The following is a 13,989-nucleotide window of genomic DNA, read 5'->3' as shown; positions in this document are numbered from 1 at the left end:
AATCCTATTGCCCAAATCATGCCTTGTTCAAGGAAACAACCTTGATCCCTTGTTCAAATTACATATCATATAACTAAGAAAAGAATAAGGAGAAAGTGCATCAGTATTAATGCTAGCTTTAATGTTATTGAGACTGTGTAATTGGTATTTTGCTCCATTTGTTTTCTTCCTTTGAAGAAATCTTTGGAGGGTCTGCTGGAGCTTCGATGTTTAAAGCTTGGAGGAGACCTTGCCTGCTCTCTAGATCTTGTAGCTACATAGGACTTCTCTTGGTGATTAAGGATGATACTACTTGTAGCAGACCAGACGAGGAAGTACTTCACCCAAAGAGTGATTAACACGTGGAATTCACTACCACAGGAGGTGGTGGCAGCTACAAGCATGGACGGCTTCAAGAGGGAATTAGATAAACATATGGAGCAAAGATCTATCAGTGGATATTAGCCACAAGCTATAGATAGGAACTCTCAGTCTGGGGCAAGTGATGCACTGTATTCTTGGTGCTTGGGGGGGGCACAGTGGGAGGGCTTCTAGTGTCCTGGCCCCACTGCTGGACCTCCTGATGGCACCTGGTATTTTTGGCCACTGTGTGAGTGTTGGACTGGATGGGCCATTGGCCTGATCCAACAATGGCTTCTCTTATGTTGTTATCTGTAATGAATGCATGCATTAGCAAGCCTAGTTGTGATGGGTTTAAGGCTTCTCTGTTTATTTAATGCTTCCAATGATAGATCTGGGAAGAGGAGAACTTTTTGAGGGGTTGGAGGCTGTGGCGGGTGGCCTGAAACAGAGCCCGCTGGCATCTCCCAGTCTGTATCTGGCATCCCCCGCCAGTGGCCGGGAGGTACCTGGCAACCCTAGTATGAGCTTCTTTAACATACATGTATGTGAAGTTACTGCCCACCCTCTCTCTATATTTCATTGTATCTAAAGAAGAGTGTTTGTGCACAAAAAAGCTCATCTGTTGATCTTAAAGGTGCCACTGGACTCAAGCCAGGATTTAGTTTGCTGAAAAGTATTTGTTGTACATAGTGTTTCAGATTTTGTTGCAAAGTTTGTTGCAGCCTAGTGTGCTAAAAAACTGGGGCCGGCCCTGAGAGGAGGCCAGGGGGTGGGGACATGTAGCAAGCCCCTACAGATTTTACCCCTGAGCACTCTGTAACGCTAATTCAGATTCATCCCAGCTGCATGTATGCAGGACCAGCCCTAGATCCAGTGGTGCCCCAGGCAAGTCCTTCCCCTTCCAATAGTTCCAACTTTTGAACACCTTTTTAAAAATTGTGTGTGTGTTACCCTCACAACAACCCTGTGGGGTAGGTTAGGTAGAGAAGGGGAGATTTGGCCCGGGGTCACTCAGCCAGCAGAGTGAGAATACAAACCTGGGTCTCCCCACATCAATCTGCAACTCTGACCACTGTGCAGTGCTGCCTCTACTGATCTGTAATGTTCCAGAGGTGTTGTAATGTAATACTCAGTTTCTCAAATGAGTGTATGCCTGTCTGTTGGTCCACTTAGGAGTCTTGATCCTGGTTGTGTGGTGGGCTAGTTGTGGCAAATGGTAGGGAAGCTCAGTATTTCTGTATAAAGTTGTAGGGGCTTTATTGCAATGTGGTATGGCCTGATATTATGTTCTTATTCCAGTGTGGGGTGTGTGGGGGGCTTTCTAAGTTTCTAAGCAGTGTTCTAAGAAGGCAACTGTTCCTGGGGTTAGCCCAGCCCAGGGACATTGCTAGGGCGGTTCCCAGGCCTCCCTAAATTTCTGGGGAGCCCATCCCTAAATCCCACATGGGTCCACCTCCATAGATAGTAACCATGCCTGTGATATCACTAGCTCCTCCCTATGATGTCATCAGGGCCGGCCCCAGCTTATTTTGCACCCTAGGCGAGGATCCCTTCTGGCGCCCCCCCCCCCACCAATTTTCAAAAATAAATGCATTTTAGGAAGAATGAAAAACACAAATAATCAAGAAACTCCCAGAGTACGGGGCGGGTGCAGCTTGGCGCCCCTAAGGGCTGGCCCGCTCTAGGCGATCGCCCTGGATGTCATTGGGTCCCAGTTCTTTTAATGACTTAGCAATGCCTCTGGCCCGGCCCCAGCCCCAGCCCCCCCTGGGAAATTGGAAAGTCTACGCCCTTGATCTTGTGGATTTGTTGAAGAGTCTTTTGCTATCTACGAACACCATTTAATTCATGGTACAACAAATCAAATCTTACCTGAGCTGCTCTAAGAAGAAAGTAAAAATTACTGAAGTGTTGGTGGGCAATTTGAATAAACGTTGTTTGCACACGATCTAAAAAGATGGGGAGAAATCATTCAGGAGGTAACTCAATGGTAGCACCATTAAGAAACAACTGTAATTTCTAGCTTGCAATTGGGAGCTCCACATTTGGCCAAAACCTCCACTCCCCTTTGATCATACACCCATATAGGATTCACTGGAGAGTTGTGCAACATGGGGGAGGAGCAAGTCCTCCTAACATAGTCATCTATATCCTCCATCTCATCCCTTACTGTCTTCTCTGCTGGGTCTAAGTAGAAGGCATGTAAAGAAAACAAGGTGGGGGTGGGGAAAGCACAACAAACATTTTAACAAGACTTTACATCCTAGGAAGTGGTGCTTAGGATTGTTAGTAACAGGTAGGGTGTGTTATCTTACAGACCAAACTTTGAAAGGTGTTTTGTGCATGTATCTATATGCATGTGTATGTATCTATATGTGTATTTTACTGTCAACTGATCTTGTTCAGTTATATAAACAATCAATAAATCAATAGTCCAAATCTATAGAAATGCTGTAAATTCAAAAAAAATCCTTCAATAGTCAGGATCTAAGCTCAATAGCTACTTTAGAATAAAAAAGGGCCTTTCCTTCAGTAATAAAGACATCCCCCGCAAGGAACAGGGTGATCAAATTTTCTGTCCAGTGGCTTCATGAAATAGCCAAGGTAATTTCTGCTCTACCTTCATCATCACAGTTACAAGACAAGAGCATGTGAGTTACAGGCACTCATGGCTCAGTATGACAGGGATAAAATCCATCTTTTTAGGAGACTGCTTACAAGAGACCTCAAGGACTGCTGGCAATAGAACACTGCTCTGTGCTAAGGGAAAAACTCTCCTGTATTTAGGCACATAGTTTCACACCATTCCTAAAGTAAAGAAGAACAAAACGTGCATGGCATAGCATATATATTCAAATAATTCCTTTCACAAATTCCTTCTTTGACTATTAACTGAACCTTTCCCAACTTGTAAGATGCCAGAACATGCAAATGAATTGTAAGTCCTTAAAAACTTGTAGAAAGTGTATAAAGTGTATAAATGTTTCTGAAATACAGCTTTTCATACGGAAAACATCCTGCAAACAGCATAAAATAATATTTTTCACTAACACTTACTTTTGCACACCTTACCTTTGCAAATAAAATGCAACATCTACACTGACTAGAGTACATACTTAAAGTTTGCTTTTTCTTCCTGTTCCTCTAGAAAGCCAAAATTCAGAAATGATATATTCTGGACTAAATTATACTCTTAGAGTTACTCAAGAAAACTCCTTATATAAACCAGGTATTAGGAACAGCACTCATATGTAAGCTGTAAAGCTTACCTACTGCTTTCTTCAGCATCTCAATAGCTGGTGATTTTAGCTGAATAATTTGCTGTCTTACGATGGCCTCAAAGGTTCGGTAATTGATAAACCCAGGGAGTTCTTTTCCACGATATTTATTTTCAAAGCCCCACACTTCTTCTTTCACAATCTCTTTGACTGCAGCATTAAAACAATTTTATCAGTTATTCCGTTTCTAATCACATAACCCCAATCCAGGTAAAGTTAGTCATGAGTCATCACTGCTGTCCCAATGAAACCCACTTCACACAAATCATACAATCCAGATGGGGCCTCATGGCTAGAGAATACACAACTTGAGACTTTGGTGAAGAGGTTTTGGTGAAAGAACACTTTGCATCGAATGTGAGTGCTTTATGCAAACCAACAGTGGGTAGGGCCAACAACCCCGTAGGAAAGACGTATTGCTGAAAGAATCCTTATGGACCCCGTATACTAGATCCAAACATGCAACAGAAACCTCAACTGTAATCCTGCAACTGAGGACTCACGGGCTGCGATCACACACACTAAATCTACTTACAATCCATTTTCAATGCAATTTCCAACTGAATTTTGCCAGTTCACACAGTAAAATCCAATAGGAAAGTACACTGCAAGTGGATTGAAAGTGGATTATTTAGTGTGTGTGACGCCAGCCAAGGACAAAGCACTTTACACTGGTAAGCAAGCAGTGGATACCTGCAAAGGAGATGGAGACTGTTCCTCAACCCAGGAGTCATCTGCATCCCTCCTTTCTACTGGTCTACCATCTACTGTCCTGTAACTCCCTTGCAAACAATCTCTGTTCACTCAAAAGATGACATAGGATAAATATGCATTATTGCCAAACCTCCAAACATAGGCAAGCTCCTGCCACACACTGGCCAAAGGAGCTTGGCCATCTTTGCTGGTAAACATCAGACACCCTGCCTATTAGTGTCATTGGCAAATCACTGAACATACTTTCTTCCTTGTAGCATCAGAGGCAGGGTAAAGAATAATTCACACAGAAATTCAGAATAGACATCCAGTACAAGGGATGGGTAAATGTTCTCCTAACTCCATCATTACAATTCTGGTGCTCTAACCTCATGTAATGGGTGTGCATCCCACAATCCTTCCGATATGCAAGGCTGCAATTTTGTATGCATAGGGCAACTTGCGTATTTCCCATCTTTTGTGTGTGTGAACAAGACATTGGACTTACCTGAAGGTTTCTTCTCTTCAGTGGGGCGAAGTGATCCAAACTGGTTTGGCCACAGCTCCTCTTGTTCCAGGCAAGGCTATGCAAATTTTCTGTATCACTCTCCTGGACAGAATGAGGCTGACTCTCCAGTCATTGTATAGCCTAGCTCCATAAAGTATCCAGATTCTCCTTGTTTCTTTCTTTCTTTTCTGTGGTGGGAAGTGGATGACTTCACCCCACTGAAGTAAAGAAATCTTCAGGTAAGCCCAATGTCTCGTTCTCCTTCAGTGGGGGAAGTCATCCAAACTGGTTCTACATCCAAGCTAGATGGAAAAAGGGGTAGCATTTTTAAAAATATTATTATTATTATTCCACTACTTGTAAGACTTTTCTCCTGAAGGAAGCCTCAATAGAATTTAATTGATCTATTCTGTAGTGTCTCACGAAAGTAGAAAATGTAGCTGCTCTGCAAATTTCTTCCACCGGCGTTTTGGTTGAAAAAGCCACTGATGTTGCAGCTGACCTGGTGGAATGTGCTGTGATGTTCTTAGATGTTCTTAATCCCTGTATCTCATAAACTTTAACAGTACAAAACTTAATCCAATGAGCAATGGTTGACTTGGTCCCCAGTGCAGCCATGTTGTGAGACACAAACAGGGAATCTGTGCACCTAAATTGAGCTGTTCTGCTTAAATAAACATGCAGGGCCCTGCGTACATTCAGTCTGTTCCAGCTGTTTTCTCTTGGATGAGAGGGATTTGGGCAGAATGAAGGCAACACTGTTGATTAATATGGTAAGACTAATTAATTTTTGATAGAAAGGAGGGATCCATCCTTAGAATCACTGAGTCCTTATTAAAGGTAAAGGTTTCCCTTGCTCGAAAGCCAGTCAAATCCAACTCTAGGGGGCGGTGCTCATCTCCATTTCCAAGCTGAAGAGCTAGCACAGTCCGAAGACTTCTCCATGGTCATGTGGCCAGCATGACTAAACATCGAGATCTCATCTGATTGACAGAGCTCCTATTTCCTACTAGCAGAGGTGACAGCAACTAAAAAAGCCACTGTCACGGGCTAGGGTGCCAGTCAAAGGGAGTCCAGAACAGGCCAAGGTGAGGAGCCAAGAAGACAGTGCAAAATCCAAAGCCAAGCTGGGGTCAGGAGCCAGAAATACAGAGCCACGTCCAAAATCACTAACCAGAAGTGTAGTCCAAAACCAAGCTGGAGTCAGGAACACAGAACCAAGTCCAAAGCCAGGAGGTCCAAAGGTCTAGGTGCAAGAACTGAGCCGAAGTGGATGCAAGCAGCACAAAGCTGACTTGTTACTTCCATGAAGAGTACTGCCCAGAGTGTGGAGTTAAATGCTGTTACCAATTAGCCAGCTGCATGATCGCCCAGGCTCCTGTTAGAACTCTGGGCTAGCTGAGCATCTCCCTTGTAGCCTGACCTCTCTTTGCCTGTTTGCTAAGTTTTGCCGCAGTCGCTCCCTTAAATGAGTCACACGTGGGGGTGAGTCAGGAAGACTTTCAGATTGCAGTTCTTCCTTCTTATTTGAGCCAGGTGTGAAGACTGCTGTTATAGGCACTTGCCAGCTATCCTCCTCTGCTGCTTCAGAGAGGCCAGCTGTGGTTTCTGCAGGCTCTGTCAACTCATCCTCATCCATGCCCATGACAGCCACCTTCCATGAAAGATATTTTAACTCCATAGATTTTAGGAGTTCAGAAGGCATTTTGGTCAATGCCTGTGCATCATGAGCTCTGATGAGGATGTTGTCCAGCTATGGGTAAATGAGGAAGGTTATTAATGTTCCTAGAATCTTGGTGAACACTCTCAATGAGGATGAGAGGCCAAAGGATAAGGCTATGTATTGGAAATGTTGGTCCTGAAAAGAAGTACTTCTTCACCCAAAGAGTGATTAACACTTGGAATTCACTGCCACAGGAAGTGGTGGCGGCTACAAGCATGGATGGCTTCAAAAGAGAATTAGATAAGCATATGGAGCAGAGGTCCATCAGTGGCTATTAGCCATAAGGTATAGATAGGGACTCTGGGGCAAGTGATGCTCTGTCTTCTTGGTGCTTGGGGGGGGCAACAGTGGGAGGGCTTCTAATGTCCTGGCCCCACTGGTGGACCTCCTGATGGCACTGGTATTTCTGGCCACTGTGTGATACAGTGTGTTGGACTGGATGGGCCTTTGGCCTGATCCAACATTGGCATCTCTTATGTTCTTATGTTAAAACCACAGGAACTGCCTGTGAGAGGGCTAGATGGGAATGTACAGATAAGCTTTTCTAAGATCCAAAGATGCTTTTAAAAAAATCCTTCTGCTGCATTATTTGCAAAATAGAATGAAATGATTCCATCCGGAACTTGAATTTTTTCACCCAGGGGTTCAGGTTTCTAAGACCAATTCCGCAAAAGCAGTTGTTCCGCCCTTGGTCTCCTGTTTCCCCTGGCTGTACTGCTCAATTTTACACTATTTGCTCTGTGGCCACATTTTGACCCACATCTCCTCTCGATTTTCCCTGCATCTTCTTGATCCTAAAAAATAATGGGGAAATTGGGGAGGGGGATGTGGGTCAAAATGTGGCCATGCATCAAATAGTGCAAAATTGAGCAGTAAAACCAGGGGAAATTGGAGACCGAGGGCGGAACAACTGCTTTTGCGGAATCGGTCTCAGACTGAAAACTCCAATCCCCTGATCTTTCTGGAACTAAACACAACAGTAAACTCCCTGAAAACGTTGGTTCAAAGGAACTGGTTCTACTGCCCCAATATCTAGCGGTTGTTAAATTGCCTCTAACAGAAGGTGATGTTTCTGTTCTACTTTGGGAACTGGAGAAGGGATAAAATGATGTGGGGGAATGGAGGAAAATTCTGTCCTGTAGCTGTGTTCAATTATTGAAAGGACCCACTGATTGGTTGTTGAGCTTTTCCAGATGTGGACGAAGCACTGGAGCTAATCCCTTATCATGTAGTTAGGCAATAATTCTCTTGCCGGATGCATTCCTGTCTTGTTTGTTTGCAGGAAACTGTCCTTTCTGGAACCTGGGATGGTAACTAAAAGCTCGGTGACTCCTGAAGTCTTTACCTTCTTGGTTTCTTGTAGATGGTTTGTAGCTGTGAAAGGAATAAAAGGTTTTCCCTTTGGAATCTTTTTCCCTTTAGGAAAAAGTGGATGGCATTGCCTTTTTCTTTAGTTTCAACTAGCAGCTTGTCTAGTGCTCCTTCTGCGAATAGAATTCTGCCTGGAAATTTTTTGGCTGACCAATTGGATTTTGAAAGTCGATCTACCTTCCAGAGATTTCATTCACAGCCTGAGCTCTGGCACAAAATTGCATAGCATCCTGGGATGCATCTGCTGCAAACTCTCCTGCTCTCTTAATCTTCAGGAAAGACCACTAAAGCATCAGGGGGTCTATCTCTAGATCTTGAAGGAGATTGTCTGCTCAAATCGTAATAGCTCTAGTGAAGTTTGAAAGTATGGCAGAAGCTGTAATTGCCAGAGAAGATGCTTGATGTGACTTTTGAAGGACTCTCATTCTTCCCATCTATCGAATTTTTCAAAGCATTATCCCATCCTTATAAGGGCCAGCTCCTGAATGAAGGGCAACCACAGGGACATCAACTAAAGGCACCCAGATATCTTCCATGGTGCCTCCCAGGAGAGCATAGAACCTTTTTGCTATGCCTGTTAAATACCTGACCTTTCCTGGAACTGCCCATTGTGCTCTTAAAACTTCCTCAAAAAATCTAAGGGCAAACTGAGGACCCCTTGGATGGTCTTGTAAATGCCCTGCCATCTAGCTTAGCGGATGTCAATGGCTTGGGTTTCTCTGGTGTATCTATTTGACAATTTAGAGTAGATATCACTTTTTAGGAGCCTCTGGAAATGCTCAGGTTGGAAAAGTCTAGAAGTCTTGAGAGTCATAATCTTCCCCTGACCACTCCTTCCTCTTTATCAGAGCCTGCTGCCAAGGAGCCCTTGGGTGAAGGGAGCTCTTCCACCTCTGACTCTGAGACAACTCTGTTTCGAGCTTGGTGACTTAGCCTGTGTTTGGATTTACTCAATCACCTCCCAGACCCACCATTAATTAATGAAGATCTGTCCACCTCATCTAACAATACCATATGGCAGATGCTTGTGTGTCTTTTGCCCCTAGACATCCTAGCATGTTTTTGCAGAAGTGGCGCTGTAGACTTCTCTGAAGACGACAATGTGGGTGGTGAAGGGGAAGGTGAACTTTTCTCTTATGACCTCCATGATGTTTAGGCCCTTGGCTGGTATTCTTTCCCTGTGAACATACCACCATAGTATTGGAAGGAGGGACCATCCCTGGTAACTGGACCCAAGGAATTCCCATTGGGTATTACAAACATCTGATTTGGAGGAGCCAGGTCCGATTTAAGGGTCTGAACTGACCAGTCAGATGAGGATTGGTTGAAAAAGCTGGGAAAAGTCACCATATAGCGATTCCCTGAACTATTGAGCATGCTAGAAAGGGCCTCCACAAAGGTCTGCATGGGGGGAAGTTGTCCTGCCATATTTTCTCCTTACTTTGGATTTGTCCCATGGTTCTCCTGGCCTTGCTGATCAAACAAGGGGGTAGCTCACCTTTCACATTATTGCTCTCATTCTCTGTGAACCCAAAAGCTTTTGGGTCTCAGCAGGATTTTTTAAGTGAAGACCCCTAGGCCCACCGGGCACAGCCCCCCCCCCCCCCCCCGTGCACGATATCCTGCACAGATGGGAGGGAGTCTAAGGAGAGATCCAAAGATTCAGATTGTCCAGCCTTTGCTGCACCATGATAAGCATGCCTCTAGGCTGCCCAACTCCATTGCATGAAGCTTCAGGCAGGAGAGGCTTCATTAAGTGCTTTTTCTTTTTAGATGTGGATCCCTTCTTCTCTGTTTTGTCTTCCTCCTTACTGATTTTTCCCAATAGGTAAGTATTTTTACTCACAAGGAGCAGAGCTAGTCTCGAGCGTCCTGTCAGAGCAGCAAGGCTATTGAAACTGGAGGGTCAGCCCTGTTCTGGTCCAGGAGTCAAATAGAAAATTTGCATAGCCCTGCCTGGAGCAAGAGAAGGCATGACCTCACCAGTCTGAATGACTTCCCCCGCTGAAGAAGAACGAGTACCCTCAAAAACCTGGGTTTTTGATTTATTATCTATGTATTCATGGCTGCCTTTTTCACTGAGGCTCAGGGCACATTGCAAAGGAAAACACAATGCAATCAGTCAGCACAAGACATCCAACAGATAATGCAACAGCACTAAGATTATAAAATTAGAAGACAATGTGCAGGTATAATGGAATTACACAGGGGGACAGTAAGATGAGACTTAGAATAATCAATGCAGCAGACTTATGGCAGTGGATTTCCATTCCATTCCATTTTAAAGATGCCTTCCTCAACTGCTCTATTTCACTACTGTTCTAATCCCTTGATAAAAATGCACACACACCCGTGAGAATTTGTTTTGTACATTCAGCAGAATGACCAAAGGTAGGAGCCTTCCTGCCCTCCTTAAGGAGGTTTTAAAACAAGGGTGATGATCTGTGTTGATGACACTGCCATGCTGCCGTTAAGGAACATTCAAAAGTAATCTCCAGCAAATGTTTTCCTTGCAATTTATATCTCAAGTATCTCCAGGAGAGGACTCCTTGAATCTAGCCAGAAATGCTATCCTTCCACACTCACTGAAAATGGCATATAAGGATATTATGAATGAAGGTACTCACAAGTCCTGCTCCCTCTTGGTTCCAGGAGCTCAAAAAAGCCCGGCAGCCATCCCAGTCCTCTGCTCAGCAATACCACCCTACTCCTTCAACACCTTACAATTCCCCTAGTCCTGGCAGGCACCAACCTTCTCACTGAGTAGTAGCAGCTGCCACCAAGAACATGGAAAATATCTCCTGCAAGGCAGATTTGCCCACCTAGCACTCTGTATCTGCGCTGCTGATTACAGCTCCTCCGAGTTGCTGCTGCTGCATCTCTTGCTTCGCACATACTTACTAGTACAGGTATGATCTATCGAACCTTTGCAATTTTGAGCCCTCGTGCTCAAGGGATGGTGAGCTCATCCACTCTTCCTCCCCTGTACTCCTTAAAGCATTCAAAATATTTCTGATGCTTCAAGGTTAAGACTACTTTTGAGCAGCTGAACAGCCTCTGCAAAAACTGCATTATAGATGTGGTAAGCTTTTGTTTTACTGTGTTTTTAAACACCTAGACTTCTCTTATGGTGCATGGCCAATGGGCTATTAAACCTAAATAAACTGGAACTTGATTCAAAATATAAGAATGTTTTAAAAAACAAAAGAGCACACACAGTCTGTTCAAGCATCAGCCTGAGCATGGACACAAACAGAAGGTGAAAGCACACCACCTTGTAAACCCCATCTGCATATTTATGCCCATGAATTGCCACGTGCCTGTGAGATGACCTATGCCCCTTTCCTTGGATTGTGCAACCAACCAAGTTCAAATGGGTAAGTATAAAAGCACATTTGGGATGCAGCTCATCCTGGTTACATGAAGGCTCAGGTGGAAAGCAGGCACTGATCTGCAGAGCAAATTAAAATGACTTGAAAATGGGTTTACCATCAAGTGCACTGCGATTAATCGTCGAATCCCACTCATTAAACAGTTGCCGTACTTTTGTGAACAATCTTGGGGTTATATTATTTGTCAAAACTTCTTCTCCGTCCACTGCATTTGAAATGCTGTCGTTAAATTGCCTGATTTTCTGCAGAAACAAAATTATATATATTTTTAAAGAAAATGTCTGCCTTGCACCCCTTAAAAATGCTAAATATAAATAATTATGCAGAAAAAAATACATTTACAACCAAGTATAATTGTAACCTTACATACCCTGTTTCCCCGAAAGTAAGACATCCCCCGAAAATAAGACCTACTTACAGTTTTGCCTCTCGCTGAAATATAAGGCATCCCCCGAACATAAGGCCTCCCCGATAATAAGGCCCCCTGAAGCTACTGTAACTCTGGAGTCTGGGCCGTAGCGCCGGGCACCGACGCGCAGCTCACTGTTGGCCGCAGAGCAGCCGGAGCAGACAGGAAGTGCACGGTCTCTTTTAATCAGAGAGCCCGCGCCGCCGCCAGGACAAGCTGCCACCTGTTGCTCGCTCTGCCCTGACGGAGTGTACCGTATTCTTCTTCATGGAAAAATAAGACATCCCCTGAAAATAAGACCTAGCGCATCTTTGGGAGCAAAAATTAATATAAGACACTGTCTTATTTTCGGGAAAACAGGGTATGTACCAGCACATGCACAGGCTCTTCCACACTGTTCCTCCACTTGTGTGTCAGAACTGAAGTATATTCTTTTGTATAGTGCACTCGTCAGATGTTTGACTGAATGCAGGAACATGAGTAGTAGGGGAGAAGACACAACCTCACTTCTCCCTATATGGACACTTGAACACCTGCTGGTTTGGCGTGCATCCTTTTTGTGGGTTGTGAATAAGACCCAATTTTTCGATGAAAAGTTCTACAGTTCATCCGTCTGTTCATTGGTATTCAGCAGGTTGCTTCACAGTATTACTTCATCATGTTCCTTTCTAATCATGCAGTACAGCAGCACACTTGGCTTGTCACACATGTGCATCCTCACTGAGCTTGATCAAGTTCTACAACCCTTGCTGTCTAATTGCTCCACTCAGCAGGCAATTGTTTAAATAGACAATTAGATCATTCACAAATTACATAAATCAGTGATTCAGTATAATCCTAGCCTTTGGTTTCTGCCTAAGTAATCCTGAGTGATGCTAATGGCATCTTTGCGCATGCACAGTTTTGCAAAAAGTCAGTGCAAACTAGATCAGCAGACATTCACAGCAGTTCAGCATGAACCAGACAGATTAGGTGATTGATTCACCTATGGCTGACACCTTAAAAAACGCTGGGGAATTTCAGACAGGTGCTTTCTCCCGGTAGGGAACCGATTCTCAACCGGGTGCTGGTCTGTCATTTCAGAAAGAACCCGGTTGAGAATCGGTTCCCTACCGGGATCTGACTGCCATTTCACACTCAAAAGTCTCTGTTCCGTATAGGAACCGGGAGGGAAGCGATTTACCTGTCAACCGCTTCCGAGGAGTCTCCCGTTCCCTCTCCCGGTTCCGATACGGTTCTTTCCCGCCTTTTTTCGGCCGCGCGGGTTTTTTTTTTTGAACGTTCAGCTTATATTGATATATCGATATAACGCTATAGCGATCCCATTGGAATACATTGGAATACTGGTATATCGATATATCGCTATAAGACAGACTTTAAAAAAAAAAAAAACCAGTGGGGAAACAAAGCGGTGTGTGTGTGAAATGCCGAACCGCTTGTGAATCGGCTCCTTTCCGGTAGGGGCAAGCCATGTGTGAAACGGCAGCCCTGTGCCGGTTCATCTGGAAACAGAAGACTCCCGGCTTGAAACCGGGAGAAGACAGGTAATGTGAAATTCCCCAGCAAGATCAACTGTCAAACATGTTTGTGCTGAACCTTACAGCCTGCTGACCTGTATGTGCTTAGATTGTTCACACTGTTGAACATCTGCATGGTCCTCATGCTCAACTTACTCCTGACTTTCTTGGCAGTCAATTCACAAGCATTGTAATTGGTTGGGGCATAGTTCTTCCACACATTTGCCTTCCCTCTGCATTTTCTCAGTTGTGGGGTCAGTTTATTTTTTCTACATGTGCCTAAAATAATCAAGACTGTCAAGGGAGGGTGCTGTCTTCATCAGAGATGACACAGAAATCCCCCCCCCTATTTTTTGTGTATGCTTATATAGATATATCAACATAATGGCTGCATTTTAAAAAATGGCATTAGAACATCAATATATCAATACACTATTGTCATGCTAGGTGCAGCAGGTTCTCTGAATTCCCAGCTTTCATTTACAAAGTAAATTTCTATTCCCTTCCCTTGTGGAAATATGCCTTTGCCCTTATTTTTTCACAAGGGACAGGGCTAGATGCTTTTTTAAAAAAAGGTGAAAGTTGAGAATTCAAAGAACCTGCTGAACCTATTACAACAGTATACTGGTACTTTAGTGCCACTTAAAAAACACACTCATTTTCAGGGGGAGGAGAAAGAGTAGTCTGATGACAATCACAGTCCAGTCATCAAAAAGTGGGATGGAGGTGAATGAAAGTGGGCAGGACAAATACACT

The 13,989-nt window shown here is 44.0% G+C and overlaps 1 protein-coding gene across 1 annotated transcript in view; it reads right to left on the bottom strand.

The window, feature by feature from the left end:
• Positions 1-13,989, bottom strand: part of LOC107112595 (interferon-induced GTP-binding protein Mx1-like) — a gene marked incomplete at its 5' end in the record, with an annotated part of 41,632 nt that overhangs the window by 6,791 nt on the left and 20,852 nt on the right. The window contains 3 exon segments of the mRNA XM_015413761.1: positions 2,215-2,291; positions 3,612-3,770; positions 11,405-11,549. Coding sequence (XP_015269247.1) covers positions 2,215-2,291; positions 3,612-3,770; positions 11,405-11,549 — 381 coding nt within the window.

Source organism: Gekko japonicus, unplaced genomic scaffold (assembly GCF_001447785.1).
Source record: "Gekko japonicus isolate JY-2015 unplaced genomic scaffold, Gekko_japonicus_V1.1 scaffold803, whole genome shotgun sequence".
NCBI lineage: Eukaryota > Metazoa > Chordata > Lepidosauria > Squamata > Gekkonidae > Gekko > Gekko japonicus.
This window is presented reverse-complemented; position numbering and strand designations above follow the sequence as displayed.